Here is a 13325-nt window from a genome sequence, read left to right on the forward strand (position 1 = left end):
ACTCATCTGAAAATCTCATAAAATGTTGGTCATTTTAATGTTCTCTGGTCTCTTTTTACACTGGGAAAAAGAGCGGTTAAAGCTACCAGAATAAAGTAAAATTTATCACATTTTTGGCTATATGGAAATATCAAAAACCCGGTTATTTTGAGACCTTAGAGTATGGCATTAAAACCACTAATTCTGTTAAATGCACTTTTCAGTTTTGATTTTTTTCTAAGAGTGGGGTTATAAGTACTATAATTTTGAATACCAGAATTTTCAGTAAACCGTTACCACTAGAACGTAAAAAAATTTCTAAATGCATGGTTTATATACTGTATATGCTGACTTTATTAACCAGAATTTTTTTTATTTTTATAAATGTTATTACCTTATAGCTAGGAAATTTTACCGGAATTTTTTCTCTGCGTAAGATTCCGATGAAGAATTAATAGAAATCATTAACGGTTTATTTAGAATTTGAAAAGATTCAAAAGTTTATTTTTTTGTATTTTTAGGAATTGATTAAATCTTTTCAAATGCTAAAATCAGCTCACATGAAGTTGTCTAGTTTTGTTTTAGAATCTTGCAAAGTAATTGAAAATCGCTCGTATTGTTTTTGACAATCAGAATAATGTTGATAATTTCGTGGATAATTTACCCATGTTGGTAATAATTCAGATTTTCAGATTCAGGTTAGGGATTTTCAGATAAATTTAATTTTTATTAATTCATATTATTACTTTAAAAATGAAGTAATAATATTAAAAATATTTTATGCGTCTTGTGAATTTCGTTAAAATTTTAAAAGTAACCACGCGTGCGATAATTAATTGCTTTCAGTATCAAAATTAGGATTGCGCTGACTTCAGTTTTAAACCAAAAAGGAGTAGTATTAGGATCTGCGTCAATGCTATTGTATGAGCCGTTGTGGCTCAAGCGATAGAGCCCTCACCTCCCAATGAGATGACACGGGTTCGATTCATGCAATAGCAAGCGAATCGAATTCCGCCCCGGATCGCACCGACTACAGTGCTGACGTAAAATATCCTCAGTGGTAGACGGATCACGGGTTAGAGTCCCCTTGCCGTCAGGATAACCGTGGGTGGTTTTCGTGGTTTTCTTCTTCATGTGACGTAAATGCGGGTTGGTTCCATCAAAAAGTCCTCCACGAAGACAAATTTTTTCCAATACTTTATTCAGAAGTTCCCTTGTCTTCTGGACTGGGTTCAAAATTACGAGACTACTGAGCTGTTCATTACTAGTCGTAAATCCAACAAGAAAAACTGGGTTGGTTGTTCAACGACTGTTATATAATAAAATTTATAAAATTAAAATAATACTATTGTATGCTAGAACGCAATTTTTTTTATCTGCATTGGAAGATAAGAATGAGAATAAAGGAAATTCCTATAAAAAAAATTTTAAATTTTCTAAAATTACATTTCTAATGATGCTCTTTGTCTTTTTTTTCATTTTTTTTGTTTGCTTTTCAACTTTGAGGTTTTTTTTAAAATTTCTAATGGTGGGTGCTTTTTTTTTACTTTTCAATTTTGACGTTCTTTTCTAATGGTGATCTTTTCACTTTGTTACTTTGATGTTTTCTTTTTAATTTCCTGATAATATTTCTTCATTAAAAGTTAAACGCTTACCATAATAAAAGGTTTTTTGAGAGACGCAAAATTTATACCTGCGCGCCAAAAGTATTTTTTTCAGTTGCGAATGTAATACTCAAACAAAGCAGTTTTTTCACAATCTACGCAATGAGTTAAGTATAGTCGGTAAACAACGGAATGATACTTTTTGTTCCAACATCATCAGGAATAATCGTCTGCGTCTATTATAGAATAGTTTTTGGGTTTTTCTCAGCCTAAATTTAGAATACGCTCAGGTGATTCGGACCGAGTCAGTGTTCTCAGGGCTGCAATTGACGTAGTTTTTCGAAGGTCTTTAACTATTTCATTCTGTAAGCGCTGTTTTATAGCTGTGCTTATTCAGATCTGATCAATTAAACTCCTATAGCTATAATTAGCATAAAATCTTTGATTTGTAAGAGGTAATTTTACGTAAATAAGCGTTTTATAAAAATTTTCGTTACTGCCATTCGTAGGTTTAGTTAAGTAAACTATGTTTAGTAAAGTTATTTCAATTTGCTTAAATTAAATTCTTCAGGGAATTATATAATGAGTCAAATTACTAAAATTTTCTCTTTTTTTAAAAACAAATATTGCTTATGGTGATTTTAATTATTTCACAAGAAAAATAAATGGCCATAATTATCTGCATCAGCATTTTCCTTACTCTTATTCTATGAAGTTTAAGTCAATAATAGTTTTGAAATTCAATTTAAGTTATTTAATTTATGTAAACTAAATCTAAACTTCACAAACTTGATTTATCTATATGAGTAATTTATTGTAATTAATTGCTTTGTAATTAGTTTTAAATTATGAAAATAATTATAATTTGAGAATAATAAATTAGCAATGCGTTTTTTTATGAAATTCATGGGTATCTTTTTATGTATATAAATGATGTACAAGCTAAAACAAATTCGCAAACGCTCACACCTCATGGTTATTTAATTTTATGGCGCATAAAATTGTAAAGAAAAGAATACACCGTAAATAAAAAAATTGTGCTAAAAATGCTCCTTTGAATCAACAACAGTTAAGCCCAAAATTGACTGGGATTCTTAAAGCAATCATCAAACAATGAAATAAATTGAATAAAATAATTGAAAACGAAAGAAATATTAAGTAAACTAAACCCACTACAACCACAAAATATAAAAAATAATTAAAGAACACTTATGATTCTTATGTTTTTGCATCTTAAATAGTAAACCAATATGAAAAATAAGTTGCAAAACAAAATTTAAAAATTTAATATTTGTCAAGTGCAGGATTTTTACAACTGAAATTACAAAGTTTATTTAATTATAAAAATGTTTGTCAGTTCCTTTGTTTCTGTAAAACTGTCTGTCGGAATCAACCAGAGCAATCTTAGAGCAAATTTGCGAGATTCTGATACAAAATTAGAAAACAGGAATGGTGGCGATTATTGAATTAGAAAAGATTAAATCAATCCTCTTTGAGGAACAAAATAATATTAATAATATTTTATAAAATAAGTAGAACATAATTATACATAATTTGTAACATTCATTAAAAATTAGAAAATGATGCTTTGGTTATTGATATCAATGAAACTTTCTCATATCGAAAAAAGAAATAAAGACGGCGTTAAATATAAGAAAGAGTTTTTTATTTCAAACAACAATGCTTTACAATGAAAAGTAACGGCCATAAATTTCTTTTTAAAAAAAAGGTTCTATATTTCGTATTGGTTTATAATATTTAAAACATTTTGGTTTAAGACGACAATTTTCCAATTTTGAATTATTTTAAAACTTTATAAACACATTTTCTGTTTGGCAATGAAAAAAGCAAGCATAACTCGCAATTGATTGCGTCACTAAAAAAACTAATTAAGCAAATTCACTGATTCACTTGACAAAACATAACTCAACGACAACCTACTCCAATGTCCATTAATTTACGAAAAGCTTAACATAACTTAACTCCAAAGTGGAGTAAAATTTCAGTTTTTCGGTTTTGAAACCATACTAGTTATAAATGCTAGCGAAACCCTACAGTAATTCAAGGTATTTTACCCAAATCAATTTTAAATGATTTAAAACTTGTAAAGGTAACGAAATGTTCTCAACCTTAAACATTACAGTAAATTAGATGGGCAGACTGTCAACGTTTATTTAACTTAAGTTCAGAATTAAAATTCTTGCAGTGTGTTAATTCACTAGTGAAACTTTTACATCAAACTTGAACATGTTTCGAACATGTATTAAAAATATAAAGCTACCCAAAATCTTTACGCTAAAGCAAAGTAATCTTATTTAAACAGATAAAATATTGAAGTAATATTAGTTTTAAATATTATTTTTAGTATTAAATCAGTATTAATTAATGTATTATTATATTAATAATAGTTTTATTTTGGTAAATGTAATTCTTTTGGAGACGAATTTCGCAATTATTACCATTTTTATTTTTGTAACTGGGAAGAAATTTACTTATTAACTATAGTCTGTATGCAATAGATACACAACTTTTAAGATTCAAACCTTTATGAGCATAATAATGTTTGAACTGTTTATGTAACAACAATTAACAATATGTAACAATAATTATGTACAATAATTAACATAAATTGAAATGCTACACATTGAAAGAATCAAATGTTCTATTTTTTCTCATCACCGTTTTGTTGAACGTAGCTTTCCTCAAAAAGACGATCAAAGTATTGACTTAAACGATTTTTTTTTGTTTCTTCAACTATGATGCGCGTATTGAGATTTGCAATTTGAATGCAGAGAAATATTTTTAATTATGAAATTTTAATGAATTATTTAAAAATAAATCAAGATAAAAAAATTTCATTTAAAATTATAAAATATTTACCGATAATTATTGTTTTGTATCAAAGATGCTTTAGATTAGGGGCATTCAATGTGTGTTCTGTGAATAACTAGTGTCCGGATGATTATGCTTTAGTGCCCAGCTGAATTACCTTATCAGGTTTAAAATAATAATTTATACAATAATTTAGAGAATAATACTATAACTGTGATTGATAAGATAATGGTTAAAAATACTGGGTAATATGATAGAAGTGTGGAATGAATATGCTATTTATTAACTCTTAAAAGTTCTATAAATGTGTTACTGTTAATTTTTTTAATCCATTACTAATCATAAAAATGTCCCACTGTAGATTCATAAACAGATTAATCTGAAGATTTAAAGAGGTAATCATTGTTACCAAATTTTTGTTGACATTTTTGTTGAAAAGTTATTAAAAATTCTGAGTTTGTTAAAAAGCTTTTCTAATTTTTTTATTTTTGATTAAATGTGTTTTTAAAACAGCCAAAAATTATCTATTTTATAGATAGACTTCCAACTAGATTTTTTTAAAAATTTATTTTTTATACATTTATTCGATGTTCAAAACTAGTCATTTGAAATTTCCATTTTTTAAACGATACATTCATATGTGTCTCAAAACATTAATATAATACTTTATAAACATGAGATATGAAAATTTGCGATTCATTAAAAAGAGATAAGTATTTATTATTTGTGTTCTCCTTATTTTTTATTTATTTTTAAAAGTAATATTTTTCTCTGAAAATTGAATATACCTTTTAGAACATAACTTTTCAAAATAAAAACGAAATTGTTTATACATTTATTCCAAGCTGAAAATTAGCCCTTTTAAATCTCTATTTTTTAAACGATGCATTTACATGTGTCTCAAAACATTTATTTAATACTTCATAAACATAAGGTATGAAAATTTACGATTCATTAAAAAGAGATAAGTATTCACCATTTGTGTACTCATTATTTTCATATTTATTTTTGAAATTTTTTTTTTTCGCTGAAAGTTGAATATAGCTCTTAAGACATAACTTTTCAAAATAAAAACGAAATTATTTATACATTTCTTCTAACTTGAAAACTAGTCCTTTTAAATTTCAATTTTTTAAAGGATGCATTAATATGTGTCTCGAAACATTAACATAATACTTTATAAACACGATATATGGAAATTTGCGATTCATTAAAAAGAGATAAGTATTTATCATTTGTGTGCTCATTATTCTTATTTATTTTTAAAAATAATATTTTTCTCTGAAAATTGAATATACCTTTTAAAACATAAATTTTCAAGATAAAAACGAAATTGTTTATACATTTATTCCAAGCTGAAAATTAATCCTTTTAAATCTCTATTTTTTAAGCGATACATTCATATGTGTCTCAAAACATTTATTTAATACTTCATAAACACAAGGTATGAAAATTTGCGATTCATTAAAAAGAATTAAGTATTTACCATTTGTGTGCTCCTTATTTTTATTTATTTTTTAAAATAATATTTTCTCTAAAAGTTGAATACAGCTTTTAAAACATAACTTTTCAAAATGAAAACAAAAGTATTTTTATTTTTCAACTTAGATTAAAAAAAATTTAATGGAGAAATAATACTACTTTATATGTAAGTATCTCTTGCGTAAAATAACGTATTCTGAATTGCATAAGAGTATAAGTAAATAAAAGATATTCAGCAGATATTTTTTTTTCTTAAAATGTAGAATCTGAACTTAAAATGTTATATAAACTTAAACCATTCATAGAAGAAAAATTATATTTACTTTAGTCTCGTGACTAAAACACTTAGTACACACAGTAAACATTGTGAGAAGTAATAATAGTTTGAAAATGCGCATAATTATACGCAGTTGTACAAAATTTAATAAATTAAAAATATGGGAGTTAAGCTAAAAACTGTACGGTAATAATTAAGAACCTTTACATTTTTTTATTTAAATTACGAAAATTAATAAATAAAATTAACTATATGCGTCTTATTTTAGTTAAAACATTGCTTGTTTCTGTACTTTACAAGTTCGGTACACAGTAACAAATTCCGGATCAAATTATGGCATAAAGTACCGGCACTTTGGTTACATCATCTGAAAAACCCATTTCACCGTATAAAATCAATTTTACCGTAATATTTAATACTGAAAATTTCACAGTAATATTATTTAATTAGAGTGATTCAGTGATTTTACTACACTTATTGATCTAAATATTACGGTGTATCAGAGGTTTTTAGTTCCGTAACAGGTTCTGGTAAAAGCAGCAGCTCTCAAATTGCCGGTATTTTTTTACTGTAATTTGATCTGGAATTATTTTACAATGTACCCTCTTCCATCGGGATAATTTGTTTTTTGCAGATCGTTTTTTTAATTTGAAAAGTAATGCATAAAATTTATTTTGTCTATTTTCAATCAAGTTATATATCAAGTTATTATTAAAAACTACAATTTTCATCTTTAATACGTTACCAAGCTCTTTTCATCCCGCATATGAAATTAACTGTTGGTTATAAACGTCTTTTTTATTTTATTCAAAACTTAAATAATTGCATTGCAATAGAGAAAAACAGAAACGTTATAATTAAAAACAAAAATTCAATTTTTTAGTCATAAATCCTAAAGTTATTACATAACATTACAACAACGATATTACATTTCATATTTTTTTAAATAAGAATTTATTTGCGAAATTAGAAATCTAACGAAAAATCGTTTACAATTTATTATCATTTAAGTATCTTATAAATGATTCTTCCAACTGTATTCGATTTCGTGCATTAGTCGAAATTTATAATGCTCTTTACAAATTTTTTTCAACCAAACTTTCATTTTCAATAATTCATACCTCTGCAACTAAAACAAAATAGACAAAAAAGTGTTATACCTATCATTTTCAAACCAAGTTAACTAATTGAATAAAAAATCTCAGCTTGATTTGCGATTGACAATTCTCGCACTTGCCTCTTAAATTGATTTTTCTTTGGTAGGTACTGTATTAAAATATGAATGCATATGAATTCTGAACAGTGAATTCCAATTCTGTCTGCATTTCTACATTATGTTGAACAACGATATTTGTTTAGACTGGAGTTTCTTTCTCCGAATTAAATTATCACATTTTTTGCTTCAGAATCACTTTTTTATAATCTTGTTGCATAAAAGTTATTATATCAGAACACTTTTCTGAACATTTTCATAAAAAAATTAGAGAAATTAGAAAAATAGAAAATTAGACTTTGAAATGAATAATGTGATGTATTGTTTTGAATATCCATTTTAAGGCTGATTCAAACAAGGGCTTCAAATCTATTCATAAAAACAACAGATTTAATTCATGATTGAAATCTTAGATTCGAATGGCCTTATTCTCATCCTTGAATGAGCATATATCAACTTATTCAATTGATTTGAATCACTAATTCGTTATTTCTAGACAGAACTTTGATTCTGAAAAGTGACTCAAATAAATTATTGAATGTTGATTGAATAATTTGATGATGTGATCATTTTTTAAAAAAAAATCACCTCCACACCAAATCGAATCTTCATGTGTATCACATTTCAGTTAATATTTTAAATCTCAGACTGGTGGGAATTTATTTGATAATAGATTCACATAACACTAAGAGAGCTTATTCATTCAATTCGGATCACCTCAAAAACTCTATTAATCCAAACTGTAATTTGGATTTAAATCTCAGGGTAAAGGGCTTTCGATGCAGGAGAGTTCATATTATGTCCGGGTCACCAATGTGGAGAGAATGTTATCTACAAATGTCAGCCTTCATCTTTCAAAAGGTACCTCCAGATAGAATCGAGTAAAACGCGTCTTACATACTAGTGAATTGCTATTTAATAAATGTAATGGCAGTTACGCTACAAATCTACGCCTCAAAATATATTTTTGAATCACAAAGAAAATATTGCATAAATATAAAATTACAAACTTATTTGATTGTAAACTCAAGTTAAATTTTGATAACTTATTCATATAATTCAGATTTTTTCAATAAATCTTTTCGTCGGAACAGAAATTAGGTTTAATATCTGTACTCCAAATGAAATTTTCGAATCGCGGAAGTGATTTATCAGTTTAAAACATGTTTTAAAAATTATTCGAATCACTTCGCTCAAAAAAAGAATCAGGAATTTATTTGATTATATATTTAAAATCCCATTAAGAGAACTTATTCATTTGATTCAGATCACTTCAATATTTTTTTTGATTAAACAGAAATTGTGCTTAAGTACGTATGATTCAAATTAAAATTCCGAATCATTTATGTGATTATTTAGTTTAAAACACTTTGCTTAGGAAATCTATTCGAATCACTTTGCGCAAAATAAAAATTATAAATTTATTTAATCATAAATTTAAATTCCTACTAAAAAACTTATTTATTTGATTCGAATCACTTCAATAATTCTTTTCAATGAAGAAAAATATTGATTCGGATAATTTTTTTTTTTTTTGATGAAGCAAAAATTGCCTTAAATGAAAATTTCAAATAGTTTAAGTGATTATTCAGTTTAAAATACACATGAAAATCACTTTGCACAAAATAAAATTGAATTAATTTGATCTTAACTTTAAATTCTCACAAAAAGCATAAAGATGGTTCGAATCACTTCAATAATTCTTTTCTTTGAAAAAAATCAAGTTTCGAGTCTGAATTATAAAAAATCAGTGAAGTGGCACTTTAAAACATTTTATTAAACTAATTCAATTCAGTTGACATAAATAACAGATTCGATCTTAATTTCATCAGCTTTTTCCAGATATTAAATTCAATAACCTAAATGAAGAAATACACGTTTGATTTTAATGGCTTACGTATTTTTTTAAATTGCAATTTTTCTATGCAATTTAGGAAGGATAAAAATTTAAACTTGCATCGCCCCATTCTTTGATTTTACTTCTTATTTTAATTAAATTTTGTTCTGAAATTTCTTTCTATCATTTCAAACCGGAAAATTTCACTAAAAACATAAATTTTTTATTTAATGTTTTTTTATAAGAACCAAGTTTCCTTTAAAAGAATTATACTTGTTATTATGTTTCAATGGGATTATTATTTTTTTTAAATAAACAAATGATAATTTATGATAATTTATCAAATTTATGATAAAACAGTCAAATTTATGAAATTAATTATGTAATATTCTGTTAATTTAGATTTAAATGTAATTTTTCTTAAATTTATTTTTTTTAACTTTTATTTGTATCTCTTTTAAAAATTCATTTAGTTTTATTAAATGCATTTTTGTGGTGGATGTTATTAACGAGGGGTTTATCCCAGTATTGTAAAATAAATTTTGTACCTACACTATATATAGTGTAGGTACACTATAAATAGTATAATATATTCTATATATAGTGCAGATACAAAATTGACACTAACGATAACGTGCACTATGTACACGATCGATAATATCATCATCTAACGATATCATTCATGGCACGCTTAGCCATGCCATCGTTGCAAAAATCATGCTAATAAGGTAGATGTCAATGAAAATACCTTTGTAATATTGAATTTATTTAAATTTGTACAAAAAAATCGAGGGGTTATTGAAATATTTTATAAAGTAACAGTGATAATATAATCAAAAGCTTGTTATAGAAATCAAATTATATTATATAAAGCGTATTATTTTTATTTTATTGCATATAATTCAAGCAATTTTGCAGTAATATCATTAAAATATACTAAAAAATATTTTCTTCTCAAAGTGTTCTAATTTTTACAAATAATTACTGCAACTTTTACTGTAAAAAATTTTTAAAAATTTTTTAATTTTTTTTCTTTCTTATTTTATTAGTTTTATCCTATTTCAGACCATTGCCTTGACCCAACATACCTGGACAAGACTGCCGATATGCTGGGCAGTAAGAGACAATTCACTTACCGTTCTCGGGATCATCCTCGTGTTGGAACGGCGATAAATAATTGTCCTCGGAAGTCCTCATCGGATTCACGAGCATCGTCATCTCCCGAACGTGCTCGCACACCACTGTATTTTTAGTCTTTAGATTTTCTCTAACTGTGTTTCTAACTGCCTTTGGAAGTCCTCCAGTTCAACAACTAATATTCCGACACCAGTTGCTCCTTTGCCGCGACATTTTTTTTTCTCTCTACCTCTTGTTTCTTGTACACTTCCTCAGCCATTTTGCTTTTTTTCTTGTGTTCCTTCCAAAATCGTCTGTTCTTTTGTACTCTTCACGGTCTATGCCCGTCCAAAAGAAGTTGCTGGTTGATTTTTGTTTACCATCTAACTCATCCAAAAAGCTGCTAGGTGGAAATGAAAGTTGACAACTTGGGCACGCGTCGGTTCTGTTCTGAAGTTAAAAGCAATGCCAAATCTGGGTTTCTCTTAAAGCCACGGAACAAAACCATTCTAGTCTGGTTAAGAAAGTCTTTTCCAAAGGACTTTTTCTGGTGCTTAAAAGTTTCTTTCATCGAGATCTGGAACATCTGATTTTTTCAACTTGCGAATCCGTGATGAAAGTATTAACTCATCAAAAACACGTTTATTTCTAAAATAGATACGTTTAACCAGTTCCGTATACAAAACACATTGAAAAAAGCTCTTGAACTCAAAAGAAGAGCATAAAACAAATTACATATAATGATACTGCTCTCTAATTTTTAAACAACTAACAAATTGAGCTTCTCGCTTCAAAGCCAAAGATTGTTTGGAAACGTATCCAGAGAAATAAATATATCAACGTTATGAGGTATTTGAGGAAAGAGAAGACTGAAGTTTATAATTTTTGTTGTTCCTTGTTTTTCAGAGATTTTCATTTGTAGCAGTTTTAGTAGACGTTTTTCAGCACCTGTAAGACTCGATCTTTTCATAGAAAAATCCATTTAACGCGTCTATTTGTAGCAATTCGCTATTTCACTACTTCACAACGAAAACTTGGGAAAAAGACAAAATGTTGACTACTGTTTCTTGTATGAACAGACATTCTAGCAATATAAATATTGTTTTAGGATTCATCAGAACAAGATTCAACGCAAAGATCCCACAAAATAAAAGTTGAATACTACACTTAGTAAAAGGTACAATACTAATTACCAGATTATGGTAAAAGTTACCGTGTTTCTGGATCGATGGAAACACGAAAAATCTCGATAATTATTACCGAAGCGTTTCGGTAATGATTTTGCTGAAATTAACAATAAAAAAAAGTTTTATAATTTGTAATAAAATGTATTAGTTTTATAAAGATATCTTATAGCACGTCACAAAAACCATTTATTGGGTTAAATTTATTTTTCAATTTTGTATTTTTTCCCAAATGTTTGTGATAAGTACTATAATTTTAAAAACCAGAATTTCCGGTAAAAGTTACTATATAAACGGTAAAACTACCAAATGAATGGTTTAAATACGATATGTTTTGGTTTTATTAACCAGAATAATACTAGTTCTCATTTATTTTTAGCGGAAATGTTATAACCATATAGTATGGTAATTTTACCAGAATATTTTTCTCTGTGAGCATGTACCTGAGAATTTTGTCATAGGTGGTCCGGAACGGTGTTATAATAAAATATTTTGTGATATGGATCATATATAACTCTTAGGGATTAGCCTATTAATTTAACTAGTACACTTGAAACTTGAAATATTTAATAAGATATCAAATAAAAATTGCTATTATACATTCTGTTCATTTTTCATAATTAAAAATAGAGAAATTTATGTAATATATAATCTGAATCATAAAAATGGTAGCTTGTACCACATAACTTTGAAGAGTTAGCCTATTAATTCAACTAGTATACTTGAAACTTGATTTGAAATATTTAATAATATATCAAATAAAAATTGCTATTATGCATTCTGTTCATTTTTCATAATTAAAAGATTTGAAATATTTAATAAGATATCAAATAAAAATTGCTATTATACATTCTGTTAATTTTTTATAATTAAAAGAAGAGAAATTTATATAATATATAATCTGAATCATAAAAATTGTAACTTGTACCACATAACTTTGAAGAGTTAGCCTATTAATTTCCCTAGTATACTTGAAACTTGATTTAAATTATTTAATAAGATATCAAATAAAATTTTCGATTCCACATTCTGTTGTTTTTTCATAATTAAAAGCAGGGAGATTTATATAATATGTAATCATATATATAATATATAATATATAATGAATCATAAGAACGGCAACTTGTACCAAGTAACTTTGAAGAGTTAGGCTACTAGCATATATGGCAGTACTTTTACTTTCGTTACTTTTACCACCGGTACAAGTAAAACGTACGTACTTTTACTTGTACTTCGTTACTTTTTAAATTTAGTACTTTTACTTGTACTTTCGTTACTTTTTTAGGGAAAAAGTACAAGTATTTGAAACGGAAATATCGAATGAAATCGTTACTTTTTTCTAAAACTCGGTAAGTTTTCTTAAAAAACAAAAAAANAAAAAAAAAAAAAAAAAAAAATTTAAATTAAAAAAAGTTTTTGGCTGGTCTGGTACCTTGCATCAAATTTAATTGGTTGGAAGAAAAAGCTAGGAAGGAGGCTACAAAAGAATTGGAAAGAATTGTCCAAGCTGAACACCCTGCTATAACTAATAACGTAACAGAAAAAAACCCTGGGATTTTAAATTTTCTAAAGCTGAAAACATCATACCAATCACCAGCGACAGAAGAATTTATGGCATGCATGAGCTCAAATGTCGAAACGGAAAGCATATCAATTTTGAATCGATATCCAATCGTAAAAAAATTATATGTGAAATATAATACTGCAGTACCTTCTAGTGCTCCCGTGGAGCGCTTATTCAGCGTGGCTAAGCACGTTCTGAGAAATTCTCGCAGCAGACTCAGTGACACCACTTTCGAAA

At 26.9% G+C, this 13325-nt stretch overlaps 1 protein-coding gene across 1 annotated transcript in view; it reads right to left on the minus strand.

Moving 5' to 3' along the window:
* The window catches only part of LOC107436952 (potassium channel, subfamily K, member 16-like), an 80412-nt gene extending 69625 nt beyond the window's left edge, over positions 1-10787 (minus strand). The window contains exon 1 of the mRNA XM_016048791.3: positions 10361-10787. Coding sequence (XP_015904277.1) covers positions 10361-10375 — 15 coding nt within the window. The 5' untranslated portion in view covers positions 10376-10787. The remainder of the gene's footprint in view (positions 1-10360) is intronic.
* Between the last annotated feature and the right edge of the window lie 2538 nt (positions 10788-13325).

This window comes from Parasteatoda tepidariorum, chromosome 2, assembly GCF_043381705.1.
Source record: "Parasteatoda tepidariorum isolate YZ-2023 chromosome 2, CAS_Ptep_4.0, whole genome shotgun sequence".
NCBI classification, from domain to species: domain Eukaryota; kingdom Metazoa; phylum Arthropoda; class Arachnida; order Araneae; family Theridiidae; genus Parasteatoda; species Parasteatoda tepidariorum.